General features: G+C 43.9%; 1 protein-coding gene across 1 annotated transcript in view; it reads right to left on the reverse strand.

Annotated features, from left to right (window-relative positions):
- The window catches only part of TCERG1L (transcription elongation regulator 1 like), a 301,739-nt gene that overhangs the window by 59,467 nt on the left and 224,840 nt on the right, over window positions 1-17,432 (reverse strand). The window contains exons 6-7 of the mRNA XM_068255411.1: window positions 16,332-16,423; window positions 7,238-7,326 (exon numbers count right to left, since the gene is read on the reverse strand). Of these exons, the coding sequence (XP_068111512.1) occupies window positions 7,238-7,326; window positions 16,332-16,423 (181 nt within the window). The remainder of the gene's footprint in view (window positions 1-7,237; window positions 7,327-16,331; window positions 16,424-17,432) is intronic.

The raw sequence follows: 17,432 nt of genomic DNA on the forward strand, positions 1-17,432 counted from the left end.
AGGAACACCAAATTTCTAGGGTATATTAAGGGGATCAGTGGGAATAAGAGGAACATTTTTTTTTTCAAAAAGACCTTATAGTTTTTGAGAAAATCGATTTTTAAGTTTCAAGGGCAAAAATGTCTTTTAAATGCGGAAAATGTCAGTTTTTTTTGCACAGATAACAATGGTGTATTATTTTCATAGATTCCCCCAAGTGGGAAGAGTTTTACTTACTTCGTTCTGAGTGTGGGAAATATTTAAAAAAAACGACGTGGGGTCCCCCCTCCCAGACCCCTTTAACCCCTTGTCCCCCATGCAGGCTGGGATAGCCAGAATGCGGAGCACCAGCCGCGTGGGGCTCCACACCCTGACTATACCAGCCCGCATGGTCCATGGATTGGGGGGTCTCGGAAGGGGAGAGGCAGCCAAGCTTTCCCCTCCCCCTCCGAGCCCTTGTCCAATCCAAGGACAAGGGGCTCTTCTCCACCTCCGATGGGCGGTGGAGGTGGAGGCCGCGATTTCCTGGGGGGGGGGTTCATGGTGGAATCTGGGAGTCCCCTTTAAAAAGGGGTCCCCCAGATGCCCACCCCCCTCCCAGGAGAAGTGAGTATAGAGGTACTTGTACCCCTTACCCATTTCCTTTAAGAGTTAAAAGTAAATAAACACACAAACACTTAGAAAAAGTATTTTAATTGAACAAAAAACATAACCACGAAAAAAGTCCTTTAATATTCTTAATTAACCATTAATACTTACCTGTCCCTTTAAATAAATGATCCCTTGCAATAGCCTCGGAAATGTTTTATCAGTTACAATGTAACGAAGTTATTACAATGTAACAACTTTGTTACATTGTAACTACGCTGCACCCGACGTCACTCGCCGCTCACCCGCCGCATACGCGTCCGTGCTGCACGGACCCGACAGAGCTCTGAGCTATATAGCTCAGAGCTCTCTAAGCATCTTTGTATTTGGGCTCCAAGGAGCCCCATTGGTCCTTAGCAGACCAATGGGGTTCCTTCTGATTTGAAGGAACCCCATTGGTCTGCTAAGGACCAATGGGGCTCCTTGGAGCCCAAATACAAAGATGCTTAAAGAGCTCTGAGCTATATAGCTCAGAGCTCTGTCGGGTCCGGACTCCGTGCAGGACGCTAAGTCCCCGCCGGCTCCGCTGCCCTCCCCGCCTCTCCCACATGTCACCCACATGTGGGTGACATGTGGGTGACAGATGTGGGCGGGGTGGACAGCGGGGGCCAGCGGGGACTTAGCGTCCTGCACGGACGCGTATGCGGCGGGTGAGCGGCGAGTGACGTCGGGTGCGGCGTAGTTACAATGTAACAAAGTTGTTACATTGTAATAACTTTGTTACATTGTAACTGATAGAACATTTCCGAGGATATTGCGAGGGATCATTTATTTAAAGGGACAGGTAAGTATTATTGGTTAATTAAGAATATTAAAGGACTTTTTTCGTGGTTATGTTTGTTCAATTAAAATACTTTTTCTAAGTGTTTGTGTGTTTATTTACTTTTAACTCTTAAAGGAAATGGGTAAGGGGTACAAGTACCTCTATACTCATTTCTCCTGGGAGGGGGGGTGGGCATCTGGGGGACCCCTTTTTAAAGGGGACTCCCAGATTCCACCATGAACCCCCCCCCCCCCCAGGAAATCGCGGCCTCCACCTCCACCGCCCATCGGAGGTGGAGAAGAGCCCCTTGTCCTTGGATTGGACAAGGGCTCGGAGGGGGAGGGGAAAGCTTGGCTGCCCCTCCCCTTCCGAGACCCCCCAATCCATGGACCATGCGGGCTGGTATAGTCAGGGTGCGGAGCCCCACGCGGCCGGTGCTCCGCATTCTGGCTATCCCAGCCTGCATGGGGGACAAGGGGTTAAAGAGGTCTGGGAGGGGGGACCCCACGTCGGTTTTTTTTTATATTTCCCACACTCAGAACGAAGTAAGTAAAACTCTTCCCACTTGGGGGAATCTATGAAAATAATACACTATTGTTACCTGTGCAAAAAAAAAACGGACATTTTCCGCATTTAAAAGACATTTTTGCCCTTGAAACTTAAAAATCGATTTTCTCAAAAACTATAAGGTCTTTTTGAAAAAAAATTTTCCTCTTATTCCCACTGATCCCCTTAATATACCCTAGGAATTTGGCGTTCCTAAACTTTAAGCAGGCTTTGTTATTAACCGTTAAAGTCGGCAGGTTTTTAAATGTATACATTTTTACTTTGAAATTTAACATCGATTTTCTCAAAAACTATAAGGTCTTTTTGAAAAAAAAAATTTTCCTCTTATTCCTCCTGATCTCCTTAATATATTCTCCAAATTTGAGGCTCTTAGCATTTAAGGGGGCTTTGCTATTAACCCTTAAAGTCGGCGGCTACCTAACATTGATCCATGCATCAACTTTTCCGCTTGGGAGCATGGCCATACGCATTAATTTCATACCTACTGTAATGCGAAAATTACGCGAAAAATTACGCTTACGCGAAATTTCGCGAAATCCTTCTTCATTACGATTATGTACTTACGGCCATAATCGTAATTACACTAATTACGCAAAATTTCGCGAAATCGTAATTAGGTCATTACGCTCATCTCTAGAAAGGCCTCTGCTAAACATTTAAATGTAAAAAGAAGAGGTAAAATTGAAGCTATTTGTAAGATCTCTCCGCCGCTCACGATGCCGGAACGCGGAGACCCACCCTGAGGCACACACCTCTGGGTCTCGGCTGGGCTTTGATGTCAGTCTGAGTGCATGGCGCTCAGTTGCCATTGGCTAAGCGGCGGACGCATCCTCAGTACGCGCACCGCCGCTGTAAACAGTGAGCACGTGTGTGATGGCGTGTCAACTGACCTGCTGACACGCCGTTTAGTGATTGGGCATTTTGGATTCCTTTTTGTCCTGGTTGGTTAGTCCTTGTATAAAAGTTAGGTGAGCGCCCTCAGACATCGCCCGTGATAGCCCCTGCTGGCTTGTTGCTGAGCTGAGACTGCGTTCACAGCCGTTTGATCTTGTACCGACTTGTCTGTATCTTGACCAAGCTTATTTTCAGATTGATCTCCTGTTGCCGACCACCGCTTGTTCCTGACCACGCTCTCTGATTGGATTACCCATTGCCGACTCTGCTTGTTTCTGAATTTACCTGACTGCTGCCTGAATCGAGCCCTGCTTGTTTAAAGTTTTTTTCCCATGAACTCTGCCTGGACTGACTTTGGATTGAACTGACCACGTCATCTGTAAAGTGTTTGAATTGCCTACAACCTACCATCTTCAGCCTTCCAATATCTGGCTATTATCTACACTGTTTCAACCTTCAGGCCTCAGGTGACTATATATTTGAGTATACTGTGCTTGTACTACTCATACTGCTTTGTTTGGTGAATACTATCTGTCAATCTATATGCTACATCTACCTGCAGGGTATTGTAGAATTGTATTAGGTAGCTGTTTGCACAGGTGTTACGGGCTGGGCTATAGGTCAGTCATATGGGCATACAGCCTGACCTTTAGTTATTGACCAGGCAAGCCTGATATTATTTTAGTAATGAGTTACATTGTTGGTATGCATTATTAATGTGCTATTAAGTTGCCTGGGTGCTAAAAATGGCGCTTGGTTCACTTTAATCTCTCTGTCATTGAAGTTGAAGAGAAATCAAGAGCCCAATATGGTGTAGTATGTCAAAATTGATTGGATAAATGAAACAGTGAGATGGTAATACTCACAAACACGGGTTACCACCTAGGTAACCACTCATTAGGCAGGTGAGGAGATTAGACCTGTCCTCACTCAGGATTAAGAAGTTGCTCTCTGTAGATAGGAAGAAAGGGGGTAGATCACCCCTCCACCTGGGGTGGACTCAAGTATATTGGTAGGTGAACAGAGGTGCCAGAAGGATAAAAGTACATACAATTTTTAAAAAATTGCTGGGAGGAAGTGGTGGACTCGCCTCCGTTAAAGCAGACACCAAGGACTGTAAATATATAGATATACACATTTATTGAAAATACCCCAAAGATGCAACGCGTTTCGCGGGCACAGCCCACTTCTTCAGGCAATAAGCAAGGGAATGTTCAGAGGTGGTCTGCTTGCTATAACTGAATTGCTGTTGTTTATCCCCTGCTTATTGCCTGAAGAAGTGGGCTGTGCCCGCGAAACGCGTTGCATCTTTGGGGTATTTTCAATAAATGTGTACATCTATATATTTACAGTCCTTGGTGTCTGCTTTAACGGAGGCGAGTCCACCATTTCCTCCCAGCAATTTTTAAAAAAATGTATGTACTTTTATCCTTCTGGCGCCTCTGTTCACCTACCAATATCTCTGTCATTGAAATGTACCACAGCTCTGAACGGCCCCACTAACGTCAAGAATATACCATTAACTTTTGTGAAATCAGGTTGCTGTAAGAAAGACGGTGCTTATGATGCTTGCCGGAGAACCATCCATTATCCTGCCTGTACAACACGTTTTTACGATGTTTCTTCAGGGCCATTTTTCACTGCGGTGTGAACTCGGCTTCGAAATTCACAGGCACATTAAATTTAAATGCAAATCCAACTTTATTATCAGACTTGTCATAAAAAAAATAAAAATAAAGTAATAATAATAAAAAAATTGCTTCTGTAGCTTTCAGGTTGACAAAGGAATATATGGATTTTGTTGTTAAATATACAGTAGGTATAGTTGGGATTGTGTGAGCTAAGCAGTGCTCAACGCCACGCAATCGACTTCCACTTTATACTGCCCAGATCAATACCATTTCTTATGTATTACTTTCCAGTAATCAGTCCAATAAACCTTCCCCGTCTGTCCTTGTGCCAAGTCATTTCCAAAAATTGCAGGTGGTCTTCCAGGTTCTAAATTGCCATTAGCTTATCTAGAAAGACTGTTATTAATTACCATAAAACGCTAATTGTTGTGTGAAGATTTATACAGAGCAATAATGGAGAGAAGGGGGGGAAGCTTTAGTACTACCACCAGAGCACCCCAGGGTGCTATTCTAAATAGGAAAGTCAAATGTATGGCACAGGCCCTTAGGCGTGTATTCTTGCTGCAGGATAACGGGAACGTTAACTCACTTAGGCAATCAGGAATTTTCGCGCTGTAGTGAGTGATAAAGGGCAATGGTTAATGAAGATGACCTCTTTAGCTTGGCCAACATTTTTCGGAAAACTTTTAATATTTTTGCAAACATGGAAACTTTAAGAGAAAATATGTGATTTCACAAAGATGAGAATGGAACGCAAACGCAAGGATTTAACTTCATTCAAATCAGTAGCTTATACCCCCTTTCCCACGAGAAATCTTTAACTTTTCTCAAATAGATCATCGGGGGGGCCTGTATGGCTGATATTGTGGTAAAACCCCTCCCACAGAGTGATGTCATGACCAAGGTCCTGACAGTTTGCTGTCTGTGAACCTCACTGCATTGCGGGAAATAATGGCATTTTACAACTGCCAAGCAAGCAATATTTCCCTCTGTGCATAGAACTTTCAGTAATGAACATTCCATACAGCTCACCTGTCAGGACTAAAGATGTCCCCACCAGTGATACATTTCAGAATGTAAATCAGGGAGAGAAAAGATGTTACGATTTGCAAACACTGACTGAATAATCTATAAATTGATATAGTAAAAAACAAGCAATTGTCTTCATTATTTTCACTACAGTTCCTCTTTAAGTGTGTGAAAGATGGGAAACGCCTTTTTGCAAAATTTTGTAATTTTCAAAAATGCAATACTTTTTTTTAATCTTCACCAATCTAATCCTTTTACCAGAGCACTCCAGTGGCCTTTTCTAAATGGGCAAGGTACCGTACATATTCCGGCGTATAAGACGACGCCCCAACTTTTCCAGTTAAAATATAGAGTTTGAGGTATACTCCTATTTCCAAAGTACACCAAATAGTAAAAAAAAAATATTCATATACTGGTGCTATGTATGAACAGATACTGGTGCTGTACTGTGTGTGGTACCCAGTATATAACGGTATATAGGCGATTGAATGATTGGATTGGTCAGCTCTCCTTGTCTACCTGTTTATCAGAGCAGTATGGCAGAATAGATCGTGCTGTGCCCATAAAACACGCTTCTTTCACCCCTCTGGCCCCGCCCTTGTATCCTATTTACCTCCTTCTCTTCCTCTCAGGTCTCGCACATGTGTGCCTGCGCCGCTTCACTACAGTCCTCAGCAGCAAGATCTGAGAGGCGGTAACAGGAGGGCGTATCACTCGGCATCAATGACACCCAGCGTATAAGACGACCCCTGACTTTTCAGAAGATTTTCAAGGGTTAAAAAGTCTTATACGCCAGAATATACAGTAAATGTATAGCACAGGCCCTTAGGCCTGTGTTCATATTTCAGGTCAAGAGAAAAGTTAATTCACTTCTGCTGCCAGGAATGTATTCACTAGCAGTAAAGAGTAATGATAAATAAACGATGACAAGGAAAGATAAATATGACCTAAATATGAGCTTTGTTGATGTTTTTGGAAACCTTTGTATATTTTTGTAAACATGCACGATTTGGGGAAAAAAGTTATTCTCTTTTATTCTCACAAAAGACATTTGCATAAATGTATCGATGTCAGTGAAGAGTAGGAAAACGCCTTTTATTAAAAATGTGTGTTTTGAACTCAATATATTTTTTGCGAAAACATTTAACCTCTGGTGAATTTGTAGTCCCCATACTGTATGTTGCAGCCAAAGGTGTAGGAATCACCATAACAGCCAAAGCACTGCAATGGAGTTCGTTGCTGCCCATAGCCAAGTGGAGTGGGTGGGGTTAAGGGCTGTTCCTGGCTGATTTTTTTATTTTTTTATTTCCAGAACCCCCGGGCCCCCATTTACATTTCACCCAAACAAACTCTGCTGCCCAGTCCAGAGCCCCCACCACGGCCACACACACACTGTCCCCACGGCTGCTCACCCCTGTAGTTCTGGGCGCCACCAAGCATCACTGCTGCCATGGAAATAGAACGCAGAACCCGGGCCACTCCAAAACATGCAGCAGCCAGCTGGCTTCCATGTTCTGTTGCCGAGGGAACAGTCAGGCTGCAGCATCGCCTGGAACTATAATGAAGACCAAGGGGCTGGTGATAACTCTTTTTAGGTGAGCACCACCCTCCCCTTCCATCATTTGCTGCAGCCCCTATTTTATTGGCAGGCCTTCCATGCACTGCCCCTCTTGTGAAGTAGCCCGCAATCTTCAAAAGGAAGGATATAGATTATTAACATCCTTACCATGGTGAACCTGGAACAGGTGCTGATGCCACTGGCTTGTTGCCCTTGGGTGTACAGTCCACGACACTTGGTACCTTCAGAGCAGTGTCCTAAAATCCAGAATATTACAAAGTTGTAATGCAAACACCAAAAAAACGATTTTAAAACCCCGAAACCTACTATTAACTTTTATTATATACAATTATTACTGAAATGTGAAGTACATAACATTGATTATCTCTCAGGGTTATTGCACCATTTTAGGCTTCAGTTACCGCAGGAAGTTGCGAATTAGGTTAATACAGTGAGATTAAGGCTCGGCTCACATAGGCGTCTCAGGGCAGTAGCAGCGGCGATGCCAAATGCTTTTCTGTTACCGAGCAGAAAAAGCATTTGGCAACTTTCGGTGGCGGTTCCCGGTGTTTCTTTGTTGCACCGTGCAATGACCCCTGTAAAGGGATACGTAACCTCCGAATGTAGCCAATCCTGGATGCTACCAGTAGATGAGGCGAAACAATTGGATCTCCCACAGTGTTTATAGGAGTGATGGGAGACACCGTTACCATTGTTAAAAGCAACCAATTAATATGAATGAAAAAAGTGGTTAAACCTTTTTAAAGTGTAACCAAGGTGACGGGGGGGGGGGGGGGGGGGGCAGATGGGACGCAAAGGCATGTTCCCTGGTCCATGACATGCCTCTGTGTCCCATGTGCACCCTCTGCCCTCCCCCTTCTGTGCCCCTCCCCTTCACATCACGCTATCGCCCCTCAAAATTCAACAATCTTGAGTGGAAGGGGAGTTTCTTGCAGAAGAGGCACTCCTGCAAAACTCCCACTGGGTGTGTTCCCAACACCCCTTCCTCAGCTCTCATTGGGCAGCTCTGCTTCTCCCCCACCGCACTCCCCGCCTCACTGCACTTTGCTCTGTGATGAGACACACAGCGCAGAGCTGCAGAATTGTGACCCCAGAGGTCACTGAAACAGAAAGTACTGGCCATAGGAGGGGCGGTATTTGAGGCTACCTGATCCAGCTAGCCCTCCGCGTCAGGTAATATTTTTTCTTTTACAAATTGTCCAACTTGGGTTCATTTTAACCGTCTCTTTTGTCAGCCCTTTTCTTAACCACATGTGAAAAAGGAGCATCTCATTTCCCAAGGACTCAGGATACAGAATCCTGCTCTGCTGGCTCACACCCGCAGGTCTACAGAGCAACGCTGCAGAAAGAGCTCTGAGAGGCTACAGATTAACATAATCAAAAACTAAAATCATCTAAAAAAAAAATTGTGAGGGAGAACATAGAAATTTAGAAATGACCCCTGAATAATGACACCACAGGAATGTGGAAACACTTTTAGGCCTTCTTTGAATAAAACACTAGAGAGAATACTAATTAATGATAAAAAAGAAGAAATTTCAAAGACTTAAAAAAAAAAACGAACAGAAACCCCGGATGTATCAGGAATAGAAAAAGAACAATCTGCCGGAGTGATCAACTTTTCCTCTCATCAAGCTAGTAAAGGTGAAATGTTGTACTCACCAAAGGCCTGGTATTTTGCCCTGAGAAATTTGTAGCCACTTAACCACTTCTCTTCCCCGGGACGAGTAACTACTTCTCTGCAATATCCCATAACTGCTTGCAGGGACGCAGCTACTACGTCCCTCCCCGCTAGGGATGCTCATTCGGATTCCGCGGAAATGCAATTTCCGAAATTCCGATCGGAAATTGTATTTCCGCATCGGAATGCGGAAATCGGTAATGCAAGTGCGTTAGGCGGATTTCCGCCGGAAATCGCGGAAATTTCTGCTGGAAATCGCGGACATTCCGCACGACTTTAACATCAATTTTCTCAAAAACTATAAGGTCTTTTTGAAAAAAATGTTTTGCATCTTGTTCAGGACATTCTGTTTAATAAACCCTGAAGATTTGGTGTTTCTAGGACTTACGGGGGCTTTGCTATTAACCGCTAAAGTCGGCTGATTGTTACTGTTATGTAAAATGCAGAAAATCTGCATCTGCCTATTTTCCCCATTTACATTACAGTAAAAATCCGCCGACTTTAGCGGTTAATAGCAAAGCCCCCGTAAGTTTTTGAGAAAATCGATGTTAAAGTCGGGCGGAATTTCCACGATTTCCGGCGAAAATTCCGCATTGGAATGCGGAAATTGGTAGCGGAAAGTGGAATCAGTATTTGGCAATGGCGGAATGCGGATTTACCGCGGAATCGGAAATTGGAATTTCCGACCATCCCTACTCCCCGCCATGCGTTCCCGCCAGCCCCCCATGCATTCCCACGCTCGTTACCACCGCCGATCGTTAGCTGCTCGATCAATGAATGGAAACGCAGTTCCCAGTTATTGATCTAAGTCCCCGTGTGAATGAACGCAGCCATCCATTAGACAGTGCTGCCATTCACAAAGACTGTCTACGCATCACTTCCTCTTTGTGTAGTAATACCATGCATAAGAAAGTCAGGTGCGAGGACATCTTGTGGCCAAGTAGTACAATTACATCTACATTGAGTTTCAATAAAAGACCAATTTTGACCATATTTTTACATTTTAAATTAACCCCTGACCTCCCACACGCCCCAATAGTTATCTACCAAACAATTTTTGAAAAAATGTTTTTACAAATAAAAAAAAATACATAAATAGTTAATTTAGGGACTGAACTTTTTTTTTAATATGTATGTCAAGAGCGTATATTACTGTTAAATTATAAATTATGGGCTTGTAATAAGGGATGGACGCAAAACTTAAATGCACCTTTATTTCCAAATCAAATATTGGCGCCATACATCGTACTAGGGAAAAATTTTAAACGTTGCAATAACTGAGACAAATGGGCAAATAAAATGTGTGGTTTTAATTACATTAGCATGTATTATTTTAAAACTATAATGGCAGAAAACTGAGAAATAATGATTTTTCTTATTTTTCCTGTTAAAACACTTTTAGAATAAAATAATTCTTAACAAATAAGTACCCCCCAAAGCCTAATTGGTGGTGAAAAAAAAACAAGATATAGATTGTTTTGTTGTGATACGTAGTAATAAAGTTATAGGCAACTGAGGAATGTAAACAAAATACACTGTTATCTTCACTTTGGATCGGATCCTAAGCTAAAGGGCTTTCCATGGCAGGACAAAGTGCATGAATACTGTTCTGCTACAATTTTTGTTTGTGCTAGTAGGTTTAAGGCTTCTTTCCCACCAGGACATTGCGTTTTAGGGGACGTTATAGGTTGCATAACGTGCCCCTAACGCAACGCCTGGTGGTGCTGGATGAGGACGCTACCTAGAGATGCTTTATGTAGCTCTTGGTGCGCCTTTTTTGTGCATCACGTGGTCCCGCTGGCCAATCGCCGCACAGAGCAGCCGCTCCAGGAAGTAAACACTGCACGTCACTGAGTGCAGTGAATATTAATTAGCCATGTGGCTGGCCGCGGAGGAGGAGGGGAGACCTCCTCCTCCAACATTACTGAGCATGTGCAAACAGTCTAACGTGGCTTAGCCCAGTATAACGTACAGCATGCAGCACTTTTTTAAAACGTGCTTCGTTACAATGTAACGCAACGTGTGCACTGTGAACAGCCCATTGACTTTTCATTGCTGTGCGATGGGGTGCGTTACAGGCTGCACTAACGTGCGCCTGTAACGTCCCACTGTGAAAGCAGCCTTAGGCTATAAGAAATCTTTTACAGCAAAGAAGAAATGCTGAGTTTCAGATCACTTTAACTAGTTTACCCCCAAGGGCTTTTACTCTAACGGACCAGAGCAATTTTCACCTGTCAGTGCGCCTCCCTTTTATTCACCAATAACTTATTAAATATAAATTAAATATTACTACTTATCACAACAAAATGATCTATACCTTGTTCGGTCTTCGGTCGTTGGGAAAGTTGTCAAGAAAAAACACGTGGGTACATAGCTTAAAGGATACCCGAAGTGATATGTGACATGATGAGATAGACATGTGTATGTACAGTGCCTAGCACACAAATAACTATGCTGTGTTCCTTTTTTTTACTTTCTCTGCCTGAAAGAGTTAAATATCAGGTATGTAAGTGGCTGACTCAGTCCTGACTCAGACAGGAAGTGACTACAGTGTGACCCTCACTGATAAGAAATTCCCCTTTTTTACCTCTTTTTTGCTCTCAGAAGCCACTTTCTGCTAGTAAGTGTTTTATAGTTGGAATTTCTTATTCGTGAGAGTCGCACTGTAGTCACTTCCTGTCTGAGTCAGGACTGAGTCAGCCACTTGTACACCTAATATTTAACTCTTTCAGACAGAGAAAGAAAAAAAGGAACACAGCATAGTTATTTGTGTGCTAGGCACTGTACATACACATGTGTATCTCATTATGTCACATGTCAGTTTGGGTATCCTTTAAGTCATGAGTCAAACCACAACTCCCCAAAGATTTCACCTAGACCACTGAAGGAGTAAGCAATTGTACTATGCCCAGATATGCCACATTTTCAATGCGAAAATGACTTTGGAGAAAATTTGCCAGCAACACTGCTCAGCTGCAATCCTGAATAGGGAAACTCACTTAAAAAAGAGAAACAGGAACTAGATCTGTGAAACAAAATAAACATGTTTTCACTAAACCAATAGATAAAAGGCAGTGTCATTGTCATCTGAGCACCTGTAACTGCATGCAAGAGGCACACGGTCAGTTGTCAAACACCATGCAATCTACCAAACAGCGAGAGGACACTAGAGATTGCTGCAAGAGGGCACTAAAAAAATAGTCAAAAGTGAACACCCAGGCATTACAGAACATGTATAGAGCCCAATCCCTAAGGCCCCGTTTACACTTAACCAGTTGCTCTCAGTTATAACTGAAAGAAAACTGATTTTCAAAGTAATGCCCATGTTTTCCTATAGCACCTTTCACACTTAAAGGGGTTCCGAGCAGTGCAGAAACTATGGAAAGATGCATACCATTTTGAAGCTCTCTTTCTCCTCTTTCCAATGATATATAAAACGCTGCCCTGTGCAAATGTTTGACTTGTTTGTTTGACTTAAGTGTCCCTTTAAAGCGCTAGAATAACCTGCTTTTATACACACTCTGCAAAATCCACAAAGAGGGGAACCCTTCATTTCAGAGACTGTAATTTTAACTGAAAATGCCTCCGGGTTCTAGGAAAACTTCCTGAAACCGTTTGTCTATAAAAGACCCGGGGCCCATATGCAAATACATTTTTCTCCTGAGTTTTCTCCTAAGAGATAATTTTCACATTCTCTTTAAAGGGAACCAGAGATGAAGTACCCTCATGTATTTCACCATATATATCAGTTGGAACATTAGAGAAAACACCTACCATGCTCTCTGTTTCATCCTTCACTGCTCAACCTGCTTCTTATCAGCCCTGATAAAATCCCCAACTGAGAATTCAGTCTGGCTTTACTCAGGAATCATTATAGCTGAGTCATTATAGCAGAGCCACAAGGGGGCAGGCTTGGGCTTGAAAAGACATCAGAGAAGACAGACTCGGCTATAATGATTCCTGAGCAAAGCCAGACTGAATACTCAGTCGGGGATTTTATCAAGGCTGGTAACAAGCAGGCTGAGCAGTGAAGGATGAAACAGAGAGCAGGGAAGTTGTTTTCTCTAATGTTCCCACTGATATATTGTAATGATTGCGGAATAATCTCCGTGATCAGCGCACAAGACGTGCGCTGACACGGTGGAAATCCTCCACAAGCGTATGAAGGGGGAAACCCAGCTTTGGTGCAAGCACCAGTAGAGGGCAATTCCCACCGGCAGATAGCGCTGTTAAGTGCAGACGAGTACAATCACTGCACGGCCACAGATGGCAGTTGGGGATTGTACAGATCAAGACAATGCGGGGCTGAACAGCCCTTAAAGAGAAAGAGCACAGGTACAGGATGAATGTGTGTTCACCAATCTAGTCGCGACCCAGCGACGGCGAACACACATCAGCAGAAACAAAGTAGGAACGCAATCGCGAGAGAGGTGATTGCCAGAGGTGACACAAGGCTTAAGCAATGGGGGCCCCGTATGCCCCCACAGTAGCTAATATTGTCATGTCTGATTTTGAAAGTATTCATTTTTTGGGGGGGGGGGCACCATGGGATGATCCGAGGCTACTGCAGATTTATAGATGATTTGTTTTTTGGATGGACAGGATCAGAGGGGGAGCTGCGTCTGTTTTTTGACGAGTTGAATTCTGTACATGAGACACTTAAATTTAAAATGGATTATAACAAGGAGGCTTTACATTTTTTGGATGTGGAGGTTCGGGTGAAAAATGGTCATTTTGAGACTGACCTTTATAGGAAGGAGACTGACAAGAATGGCTTTTTGCTAGCGTCCAGTTGTCACCCGAAACCCCTCATCAATGGACTCCCTAAGAGTCAGTACATTAGAGTGAGAAGAATCACTTCCACAGATGAGCTCTATTGGAAGCAGTCGCAGCTCCTCACTGAGGACTTTGTTAAAAGGGGTTATGATCGCAAGAGATGTGAGGAGGTTGCCAGTGAGGTGGGTGGAATGGAGAGAGAAACACTAAGGGTGTATAAAACTGCTAAGGATGAGGTTTGTGGTGATGGAGTAAATTTCATCACTACTTTCTGCAAAGAATCATCCATCTTGAGAGACATGGTCCATAAGTTTTGGCCTGTGGTGGAGGCGGATCCCCAGCTGGTGTCGGTCTGCAGGGCGCCCCCGAGATTCGTGTACAAAAAGGGTAAATCCCTCCGAGACCATTTGGTACGGGCAGATATAGGTAGATCGAGGGGTGGTACACAGTTGTTCCTGGGCACACCCAGGAAAGGCACTTATCCCTGCCTACACTGCCAACACTGCAATAATATCCTGAGAGGTGAACATGTCTATCACCCGCGGACAGGTGAGGACATCACACTCAGGGATTTCGCCACCTGTGACACGAAAGGGGTTGTGTATTTGATCAAGTGCCCTTGTGGTCTGGCCTATGTTGGACAGACCACAAGGGACATTAAAACGAGGTTAAATGAACACAAAAGCAATATTAAAAAACCCCGTAAGGTCGCCGATGGCGAACAGACTGACAAAAGGAGGGATCCTCCGCTTGCCAGACACTTTGCCGATAAAGGGCATAGTGTCAGCCAGTTACGGTGGCAAGTTCTGGAGGTTGTACAGAGGCAAGAGGGCAGGGATTATGTGAACGAACTCCTTAGGCGTGAGTCCTGGTGGATCGACAGGCTGGGGACGCAGTCCCCGGCAGGCCTAAACGAGGACTTTAGTCTCAAGTTTTTCCTTTAAATATATAGCTGTTCAAAGGGTTAAACTACAAACTACAGCCAAGACCCGCCCCCTAATGTTGGGCGTGATGTGGTCTGGCTTGCTTTTATAATGGAGTGTCCTGTGATGGAATCCAAGCACTTGATAAAGGGCATCCTGCCCGAAACGTTGTGCTGGTTTTGCTATGCTGTGTAAACCGCAATGAAGCATCAATAAAGTGAAGCATTGGAAAAGTTTCCGTAAAGGGTTGAGTTCCTATGGAATGTTTGTGCACAAGGCTTAAGCAAGACAGGGGACAAGCGTAGCAACGGCACAGCAAATCATACAATGAGAAGATAAGGAAAATAACAAACGCTAACTAAACGTGAACACCGCACTCATTCGCAACAGCGAACGCGTTTACAGCGCGGTCTCCGCGTGTTAAGCACAACAGAGACAAGCACGCCTAACTAACCACCGACAGACAAACACGAAACAGAGAACGCAAGCGCTTGCTTAACGGTTACCTCACCGAGCCTACAGCAAGCGTTCGTATCAGACAAGAAAGACAAACGGAAAACAGGAATAAGCTAGGAAGGATCCACAGCCGCTACCGCTAGGGGCTAGTGCGATCCAGGCAAGACAGATCAGAAGGATTCACAGCACTAGTGCAAGGCTAGTGCGATCCAGGCAAGACAGATCAGAAGGATCCACAGCACTACCGCTAGAGGCTAGTGCGATCCAGGAACACAGAACAGAAGGATCCACAGCGCTAGCGCTAAAGGCTAGTGCGATCCAGGAAAACAGAACAGAAGGATCCACAGCGCTAGCGCAAGACTAGTGCGATCCAAGCAAGACAGATCAGAAGGTGCTACCGGTAGCAACCGCTGCCCCGGTTAGCACCCAGACAAACAGAACAATTTCCTGTCGACCACCGCTGGGACAGGACAATCGCAACAGACAGACAAAACAGATATGCAATCTAACTGCACTAGGAACTGCCTAGTACAGTTCCAAGAATTACCCTAAGGTAAACTTTAACAGATCAACAATGGCTGACACTCTAGGAGTGTTTACAACAAACCCTGAAGAAATGACCAGCAAAGGACTCTGGGAAACATAGCTTTTTATAGTGCCAATCATCACAGGAGGCAGGTAGGGGATTTGCTTAACGAATGTATGCAAATTCCTCAACAGCAGAACAGACCAGAAACTTGCAAAGGAAAGACAGGTCTCTCTTCCAGAGACCTGTAACCTTCAGACTAGAGGAATGGTCAAACAGCTGTCTGCCAGTGCAGCCAGCTGAGCGGATCATCACATATATACTGTATGGTAAAATACATGAGGACGCTTCGTCTCTGGTTCACTTTAAAATACCTTTTCCAACACTTTACAAATGAAAAAGTACTCAAAATAATTTTGATAGTACCTTTTTACTTCAACTTTTGAGTACTTTCTTTCTTTCTGGTGGTTTAAAAGGCATTCTATGACGAGGAGTGAAGAAATCACCTAGCAGAAAACTCAAGAGAAAAAGAGAGAGAAATCGCATATGGGCCCCAGTTACATACAGGTTATACCTCATCTCATTAGTAGAGGCGGCCCGAATAGTTCGCCAATGGACAGTATCTGTCGAACTTCCGCTGTTCACGTTCTGTTCAAGTTCTATTCATTATTTTATTTTCATTTCGTTCCTCTTGAACAATGATTTGTCTTGATTGATTTCCGGATAGGCACTCCTCGTCATATAAAGTTTTATCATTGTTCTAATTATATGCCAGGCATTTTCGATTAATAGAAATAAATAACAAGTGAAGCAGGTTTCTTTCTGCTTTTGACAGATAAATAAATGTCTTTTCGACAGCGAAGACTGAAGTAGACAAACCTTTTCATCTGCCTTGGCAGCTTCGTTTTTCCTTTCCGAGCGTAAGATGAAGGCGGCTGAGCAAGTCGATCGGCTCGGCTCTTTGTTTTTATCTATAAAATAAGCAAACAAGAAAAAAATAAACACGTTAGTAGAGGAAACTGATATGAAGTGATTTTTATGTATTTTATTTATGTCTTTTAACCCTCTAGGCGATACAATTGCATCGCCCAGGAGGGGGCGCAGCACTTTTTTTAAACATTTTTATTTTTTAAATCATGTAGCGAGCCCTGGGCTCGCTACATTATAGCCGCTGCGCAGCGGCATCCCCCCACCCACTGCGATCGTCCTTCGGCGATCAGAGTAAGCAGGAAATCCCGTTCAGAACGGGATTTCCTGCTGGGCTTCCCCGGTCGCCATGGCGACGGGGCGGGATGACGTCACCGACGTCATGGATGTCGGGACGTCAGAGGGAGTCCCGATCCACCCCTCGGCGCTGCCTGGCACTGATTGGCCAGGCTGCGCAAGGGGTCTGGGGGGGGAAGGGGCTGCGCGGCACGGCGGGTAGCGGTGGATCGGCGGCGAGCGGCGGCGATCGGAAGTTACAAGTGTAACAAAAAAAATTATGCAAATCGGCCCACCAGGGCCTGAGAAATCCTCCTGCGCGATATACCCCGAGCTCAGCTCGGGATTATCGCCCAGGAGGTTAACTTAGTACTAATATACGTAGTTTTAAATTTCAAAGACTTTTATAAGACTCGAGAGCCAAATTTTCAAGCAAAAAAATAAAATAAATAAATAAATAAATAAGAGACCTACATGGATACCTAACATGGGCTTCAATAAATAAACATGCAAATACAGTCATATAAAACATACAGTAGATAAATCTAAATCCAATTGTGAACAATTGCAGCATAGCATTTTACACTTGAGCTTACACAGAACTTGAGCACAAATGTAATTGGCTCATACAATTCAAGATTTATAAAAATCAAATACCTGTCCTTGTTTAAAGGATACCTAAGTTCTCAAAAATTAAAAAAAAAAAAAAGGAGCATGCATGCATAGCAGGCAGTCCTCATGCCCACTGGTCTTCTCCGTCCCCTTCCCGGTGACATG

Source organism: Hyperolius riggenbachi, chromosome 10 (genome assembly GCF_040937935.1).
Source record: "Hyperolius riggenbachi isolate aHypRig1 chromosome 10, aHypRig1.pri, whole genome shotgun sequence".
Lineage (NCBI taxonomy): Eukaryota > Metazoa > Chordata > Amphibia > Anura > Hyperoliidae > Hyperolius > Hyperolius riggenbachi.